Here is an 8,120-nt window from a genome sequence, read left to right on the forward strand (position 1 = left end):
GGGAAATGGTACCCTCGGGGTGCTGCCCTGCTTCATCATCACCACGGTGGCTGAACAAGTGAAGAAATCATGAATCATCAGTGAGGGCCTTAAGTCGAAGCTTAGATTGTTTATAACAGACGATTGAATTGTTAGTGTTGTTGCCCACAGTAATTTCCTTGGAATAGCTATATTGTAGTAAAATATTTAAGTTGTTTGAATTAACGTTGCAAAGCTGTTGGCCTTTTTCTTGGGCTTTGACATTAGCTAGCTAAACCTACCAAGCTCAGTTAAACTTGTTAACACTTTTGTGAAAGATGGCTGACAACGGAGCACACCCGGCTGAAGAGGATCCAGCTGCAGCTTTCCTGGCTCAACAAGAGAGTGAGATAGCAGGGATAGAGAACGACGGCGAAGGATTTGGGGCGCTGGAAGGAGCGGACGGCCAACAGCCGGCTCAACCGCAGTCGGCCAACTATGGCAAGTTTGTGACTGAGCTAGCGTCAGCTTCGGCTATCAAGCAAACAAGCTAACTAGAGCTGGCTAATATGCCTACCGGTACTTTAACTGGACTAGTAGCAGTTAGCGAACAATGTCCCCATCCCTATATGTTTAGAACAACATCAGTAGTTGATATAGGCAGGTAGTCCAGTCAGTTCACATTGTCTAATAACTCATTTACAGTTAAACTAATGCAGCGTTAGCCTGGCTTGGCTTAGCTAGCGGAACGGACGGCAGTGCGTTTGTTTGCACACCGACAGCGTACGTTAGTAAACGTTAGTAAAGCACATCATCCTGACGTTGTAACCTTCGAGATATTAAACATTGTTACCACTATCTTAACAACAATGACTACAACGATAGTTGTAACTGAGCTAAACTAAATAATATAAGATAGCTGTTTACACTTTTCCGGAAAATCCTGTCTTGTGAACTGACATCTACACAGACAACATCAGTGCCCAAACAGGTGTAGCTACATTTCTCAGAGATAAAGCGACACAAATAAAGGTTAGTGTTAGGAGTAAGTTGGCCAGAAGATAAGGAAAGGTGGCTAACTGGAAAACCTCAAGAAGTCCAACTTAACAATAAACTTGTTTTTTTTTCTGTTGTCACAATGTTAGATGGTTTCGAGGACGAGTCTGCCACAGTGAATGGGGATATGTTTCAGGTGAGCTTAACACATATCTGTAACCAGTCTTTTAAATAAGTGAGTGTGAGTGAAAAGAATAAGGACCAAAATGCTGGACCCTAAGAGTTTAAATGGCTGAGGGTTAAGACTTGCTTTTAAAGTTAGTTGTTATGGTTGTGATGGTCAAGATCATGGTAAGGGGCTAGGAAATGCATTAGAATAAAACAAGGATGTGTGTGCATGTGTGTGAGAGGGGTGTGTGAGGTTCAGTTCTATTTTGAGCTCCATCAAATCATTTCACTTACTTTCTCCTTGTATTTTATGATGTGATGGATTTACAATCTCCCTTGTATTTTTTCAAAATGTATTTATAATGAAGTTAATGTTTCATGTTCTCCTAAAGGAGTCCAATGGCCCAACAGACAACTATGCAGCCATAGCCCAGGTGGATATTCAGAGACAAGAGCCAGAGAGTTTACGCAAGTGGAGGGAGGAGCAGAAGGCACGCCTTGAAGCATTAGGTGAGCGAAGATGTTCTCATTGACGCATTATTCGTAGCATATAATGCACTTCCTACTTTGCAGCTGGAATGAGTCACTGATTTTGTTGTTTAGTATCTTTTTTTAGTTTACCTTTTAAGACCAATGATGCAGCATATCTAATTATGTCACACTTAAATCTAATAATATGTCAGTTCTTTTCCTAATTTTTTCCTCTATTGAGGACTTTCTGACAGTGCTGTTCTCTGCTCTTGCACCCTAACAAGATTCGGCATCCAAGGCGGCAGAGGCAGAGTGGAGAGAGAAAGCCAAAAAGGAGCTGGAGGACTGGCATGTGCACCAGAATGAGCAGATGGAAAAGAACAAGGCCAACAACAGGTTAGTGTCTGACATGTCTCCTGTTAACACGCAGAGAAGTAACAGTTGGTTTATCATTATGATGTGGTGAGGCTGTAATCGCTACACGGACAAATTCTATTCAGCTTAATAGCTCCAGCGTTGTATTGATACATTGTAATTTTACACAGTAGAAATCATTCAAACTTTTGTTTTTACTGTACTTGTCAAGTCAGATGTACTGTGCGGCTACAGAAACACTATACTCTGTATTAGGTGGACTTGTAGATATTTTGTAAACTGAATATCTAAAGAGTGATGTGGACAATTGAAGCACCTGTCTTGGACCTACTGCACCAAGGGATCAAATGTCAGAGTTATTTGTTTATTGTAACTACTTCCTATTTATAAGCATTGAAAGAACTGCTGATGAAATGTATTTATTTTTTAGAGACAGTCTGTCCTCTACTTAAAGCATGTTATTTTACTGTGGTTGCAGTTAATGTTGTACATTATTCTCACAAAAATATTGCAGCCTTTTCCTTTTCTTGACCAAGCTAACCCATTCTTCTCTCACACTTTCCAACAGACTCTGTCCAAGTCTGGCACGGTATCACTCTGCATCTATGACTCTAGTTTTGGCTAGTTTCTTCCTCTGTGTCTATGAAAGCACCGAGAGACAATCCTCTGATGAGATATTAGTCTAGAACTCTGTGTCCAGTTAAAATGGCTGGAAAACAAAACAGGAAGTTTGCTAGTTAGAAGGAATGCAAACAGCAGTAAGCGAATGTTACAGTTCTCATCCACGCTAGAACCAAAGTATGTGACTGAAATGCTCCTCAATTCCAAGCTTGTTTACTAGCAACAGTGTATTACAGTTGTACAAACTGAATTGTAATTAGTCTTAAACCAGTTTGAACTCGTACCATTTTCATTTCCACCTCATTGGAACTGTTTCTCAGTCGCTTACATAATTCTTTTAATGCAGATCCTAACTTATCTCTGCCTGTTGTTTGACACTGAACCTGTTTTCCTTTCTCTTTCTTTTTCCTGCTTTCTTGGCTTTGCCTGCGTACTAGGATTGCTGACAAGGCTTTCTACAAACAGCCCAACTCTGATGTTATAGGCTTTGTGTAGGTTTAGAATTCTTATGCTTTTTGTTGTATGCGCTACCCAATGAATTACAATTAGTTGATTTTCACCTTATGCATGCCCTAAAACTAAAATTTCCAGTCTGTCCTTGAAGGCCTAATTTGGTATTTCTTGCATTTTTATTTGATTGTCACATAGGCCAGAGGTTATGATAAATATTTAACATGTCTGCAACAAAGTATATGATTGGTATGAACAAATGCATGAAGTTATTGTGGATCTTTTGTACAGGTGCTATTCGTGTGATTGAACTTTGTGTTGAGCACCATGTTTGGCTCAGACAGGGTTTGCTGTTGTGGAAATTGTTCCGAAGTTCCTGTAAAACTGCATCTCATTCATGTCTTTTCCTGGTCTTCCCTCCCACCTGTAGAGCATCAGAGGAGGCTTTCCTGGCAGAGAGTGATGGCGACAGCCCAGGATCTGAATGGGAGAGAGTTGCCCGTCTGTGTGACTTCAATCCCAAAACCAACAAACAGGCAAAGGATGTTTCTCGAATGCGTTCTGTCCTCATCTCTCTCAAACAGACGCCTCTAGTCCGCTAAAGGAGGTCGCAGGGAGAATTCTTGTTCTAGAAACATTGCCTTTTCAGTTTTAACCTCACGTCACATCAGATGAGTTTGTATGCCCTTTTCCATAATATTCCTGGTATGTTCATAACCTTTGAAAACTTCCCGCCTTTCTTGATGCCTGTTACAATTAAATAATACACTTAACCTCACTTTCTTGTGAGAAGATGAAGGACTGCTCTATTGTTACGACATCCTTTAGCTGGTCAAACTGACTGCTATACATAAGAAAATATTGTTACTGTAAGTTAAACATTTTCCTTCCCCCTTAACTTATAAATTGTTATTTGGTCAACTTTATTGCATGCCTCTGCCAATATTTTGGATGCACAATTTTTAGTTGTTTTATAAATTAGCATTTTGGTCAATGTCAAACACTTCACATATGTTATGAGCACTGTTAAGGATTAGATTGTAACCACTTATGCCTCTCAATGTAAAATTCTAAACACAAATTCTTTGTTCACATTTGTTGTATTATATCCCTAATGACCGTATTTAAGGTAGCTAGCATATTTTTCTCTTTCGCGCACATAAGCTTGTGGCCTTGTTAATCTCGCTCTTACTCCACTTTGAGTATTTAGCCAGATGGATTTCCTCTTCAATTAGGCATGATTTCAGCAACAACAAAAAGAAAATCACAACCAAAGATTTCTGCTATCATCTAAATTTTCTGAGTTCATATGATTAACGGCTTGTGCGATTTCTCATTTCACTGGTTCTCTCAGCAAATGTTTTATGCACCATTTTGTGTCACACTAAATGTGTTTTATATTTTTAAAATGGCAATCAATAAGGTGTCAGTTTCAGCATTAATGTCTGCACATTGTTTCACATGTTGCCTATTTGGACATTACGAATACTGCAAAAGTGAATGTTAAAAGGGAACTGGAAAATAAAAACAATGGAGTATGATCACCTAAATTAATTTGTCCTTAAATATTTACCAGGTAAGACTGTTGCCATCAAAATACTCTGGAGATAATCACTTGAATCCCAGTTTGTCCAGCTGATGTATGAGGAGCTAAAATTATGTCTGACCCAGTGCCAGCATCCATCATTGCACACTTTTAATGCTACTGTTAGAGGATCTTGCCCACAATTTTTATCATTCAAATGTTAAAAAAACAGATGACATTGGAAGTCCATGAAGAATATGTTTGCAGGTACACAGTAGCAAATAGTGTCTACTTCTTATTCTATGAATGCACAATTCGGATTTGTTGTTTTACAAGTGTCACCCTCAATGGGCCAACAAAATGCCTCTGCATAGGCAAAGTGGTTTCACAAAGTGCTGTTCCAATCCTAAACCAACATTGGAAGCCCTCCCTACTCAATGATTTTGAGGTGACATAAAAGTCAGAGCTTAAGGTGGACATTGAGACTGGGTCAGTCTTTGTCTAAAATCCTCCTCCCATTTCAATCTACTCACCCCAGCCATTAATATACAAAGTGTGTTCACAATAAACTTCCCCGGTGATTTTTTTAAATAACTTGTTTAATAAAGGTTGTATAAGAAATAGATGTCCCCTGAATACCGTTGTGAGTGTGATGTTTTATCTCAAATACACACAGGACACCAGGTTCAAATTAAAATTTATATCACCAGACATAGTGAGGTGTTATATAGATAATTTCAGTGGCAATATGTGGAACATTCGAACTCTAACACGGAAGAGCAAGACACATGATTCATATTTATCAGCTTTTTGCCTCAGTACTATTTTAGCACAAGTAAAGAAAAATCCAGGTTGCCCTCTTGGTATGGTAACAAGCAGATTATACTTTGTTGTTCCTTGGTGCCAGCCTGAAGTAAAATATTTCACCACCATGAGCAATTCCCAGTTTTCAAACAATAATAAATAGCGTTGGCCTTAACCCCCAGGTATCTGGACAATGTTGAAAACGTTACTCAATCATTCGGATAGTAAGATCAGTCCAGTTAATATTTGGCTCTGGTCTGCTTCCAAGTGGTATGGTGGTAATTTAACTGGATAACAGCAGAGGTGTGGGATTGGTCACATCTTCATTCCTTGGGTTTCAGAGCTGTGGCAAAGACACCAACAAGTAGGGCAACTATAGTGAAGCCTTGAGCAGCAATACGTCCCCTCATCAACAGCTGGGACTGATGGGTTTTCCCTTGTTGGAAGGCACGGAGACCATATATCAGCGCTCCAGCTGTTGCCAAACAACCTGGAGAACAAACAGCAAATCACATCTTATCGACAGGATCTGACAGAACAATGCTCAGATACTGGACAGGTCAAATGCGACCACAAAAGGTAAAAGTGATGAGCACATACAATGGGGAGATGAAGGTCTAATAGGTCAGTCCTACTGCATTGTCCAACAAAGGTCTAGTCAAATACTTATGTATCAGGGTCACACTTATTAAAATGAAAGACACCACTAAGATTGTAGCATTAGCAGTCGAGTATTAATATTTAAGGGTAATTTCGTACAAATCAGACGGAAAAAATAAAAAACAATGTGTCAATCCACAGTTTTGAATCTTTACATCACAGCATAGAGGCAAATTCCACCTCCACTCTATAGTGGGTTGCAGCACAACTTTCAGAGATATATCTGAAGGTCCCCTAATTTGAAACGGCAAGTGAATAATAAATCAAAGGTTGTAAGCAAATCTTTTTTTGATATTTGGATTGACAACTTTTTAGTTTTAAAATATTTAACCGAGGGCATCGCTATTCCTCGGTGTTTCAAGTTAAGACAGGGTCATCGACATAGTGTTGACTCGTCTAAAACTAACTAAACTAAAATTAAAGCAAGTCATTATATAACAACATACTGTCATTGGCCGAGACGTACACAACCTGATAAATACACAGCAGGTTGGCTGCTTCTCCTCTGCTGTTAGCTAACAAGTTGCCAACCTCAGCTGAGTGTGGTAAATCTTACAATGCTAACGTAGATTGAGATATCTTTGATTTGACCAAAGTGAAGGGCAAACTGTACCTCGGTGCTGCGCTTGTATAACAACACTCTGCTCTGTAGCTTGTATAACTCACCTATTGGGACGAAGGGGTTCTGCTTGGTTTTTCTCATCAGCTTTTCTTTGAAGGTCTCATCTTGAAACTTCGGGTAAACGTTGAAGCCTTCTATAATCGGAGGCCCATTTGGAATTTCTGACAACGGTGTTTTAGGTGCTTGTTCTGGGACCGCTGGTGTTGTAGCTGCCGCCATGCTTAGTACTTCTAATTGCAAACACACTGACCGGAGGAACCGAAATGCGACACTTCCGCTTACATTTCACAATAAAAGTCCTGATAATTTAAACTGCACCAAGGAGTGTCCTTGGCAGTAGTGCGAATCTCCTTCTGGCATCTGCTGCCTGCTATGTATGTGTTGTGCACACAACAGACAATGATATCAAACTCTGCTCAAAGCTTGAAAAAGAGAAATTAAATGTTTTAGTGCAAGGCATTAAAGTGCACTGCTCTATAAACAAACAATATGGCTCCACACAAGAAACCTAAAATATAAAGACTTAAAAATAGTGTAAGACATTGTGCTTATGCTTTTGTAGTAATTGTTCCAAATATCAGAATGAATAGAACACAGTTCTACTATCGTCTCTCCAACTGGCATTTACTTTTTGGTACCCTCAGTGAAAGTAGTAGTAAAATTTAGAATATAATGGGGGCTACAAGCTCAGCTAAGCCCTGTACAACTTTACAAATTAAATCTAAAAAAAAATGTAAGAAATTCATCAGTCTATAGCACTGCATTCTACCCTATTCTAGGACCACATTTAATTTGATCATGGAATATTTGCTAAGTAGGAAGACAAGATAGTATTGTAGTGGTATTACTGGTGAAAATGTTTCCCCAGCGATCCCCACTCTTCCCACTGAGTGGCAGTATTGTGCAAAATTATGTGTTCCTACCATTATTGAACTTCAGAAAGATAAAAAGTGATGTCGTATATATTTTTGATTCAAAATAAAGCCTTGCCTCCAATGGCACGAGAAAAGACTATACTAGCTTTTCAATTTGTTCCAAGGTGAGATTCCAACATCGAAAGCTAACCTAGGTAGATAGATACATATAGATATTTTAATCTAGAAACATAAATACTTATCTAATAAAGACCTGATTGTACTTAAAGGCCAATCTGTGACCATAAAAATAGGTCTCAAGATTACACAAGGACTCCAACTGTAAGGAGGACAGACAAAGAGATGAGGCAGAAAAAGGAGCCAAAATTACATATTTTCATTAGATGAAATGTCCAAGTTCCAAGTTTTGTTGTCTGTTGAACACCCAGGAGTTAAATGTTTAATCAAAACATGAAAATAAAGACAATGTTTCATAAAACAGCACACAATTACTTTTCAATCTTTTTATTGAATATTAAGGTAAATATTTCACATTAATACAGGCTACATAAAGTAGAGCCACTATACGACATGAAATTTACTCTCATTTTAACCC

At 38.8% G+C, this 8,120-nt stretch overlaps 2 protein-coding genes across 4 annotated transcripts; one reads left to right on the forward strand and one right to left on the reverse strand.

Annotated features, from left to right (window-relative positions):
* The first annotated feature begins 8 nt into the window (after positions 1-8).
* cltb (clathrin light chain B) lies at positions 9-5,164 on the forward strand. 3 transcript variants are annotated; one of them, XM_022752060.1, is made up of 7 exons: positions 9-459; positions 1,104-1,150; positions 1,515-1,632; positions 1,878-1,989; positions 2,537-2,557; positions 3,027-3,080; positions 3,470-5,164. In XM_022752060.1, exons 1-7 carry the CDS (start codon positions 297-299, stop codon positions 3,639-3,641), a joined length of 687 nt encoding a protein of 228 aa, XP_022607781.1. In that variant the 5' UTR covers positions 9-296; the 3' UTR covers positions 3,642-5,164. The 3 variants fall into 3 exon arrangements, with proteins under 3 accessions (XP_022607781.1, XP_022607782.1, XP_022607783.1); XM_022752061.1 differs by lacking the exon at positions 2,537-2,557 and having other exon boundaries at positions 3,470-5,162; XM_022752062.1 differs by lacking the exons at positions 2,537-2,557; positions 3,027-3,080 and having other exon boundaries at positions 13-459; positions 3,470-5,157.
* An 85-nt stretch (positions 5,165-5,249) lies between these two features.
* Positions 5,250-6,904, reverse strand: higd2a (HIG1 hypoxia inducible domain family member 2A). Its single transcript, XM_022752063.1, has 2 exons — positions 6,695-6,904; positions 5,250-5,858 (listed from the first exon to the last, which is right to left on the reverse strand). Exons 1-2 carry the CDS (start codon positions 6,867-6,869, stop codon positions 5,692-5,694), a joined length of 342 nt encoding a protein of 113 aa, XP_022607784.1. The 5' UTR covers positions 6,870-6,904; the 3' UTR covers positions 5,250-5,691.
* Between the last annotated feature and the right edge of the window lie 1,216 nt (positions 6,905-8,120).

Source organism: Seriola dumerili, unplaced genomic scaffold, assembly GCF_002260705.1.
Source record: "Seriola dumerili isolate Sdu_G_001 unplaced genomic scaffold, Sdu_1.0 BDQW01000161.1, whole genome shotgun sequence".
NCBI lineage: Eukaryota > Metazoa > Chordata > Actinopteri > Carangiformes > Carangidae > Seriola > Seriola dumerili.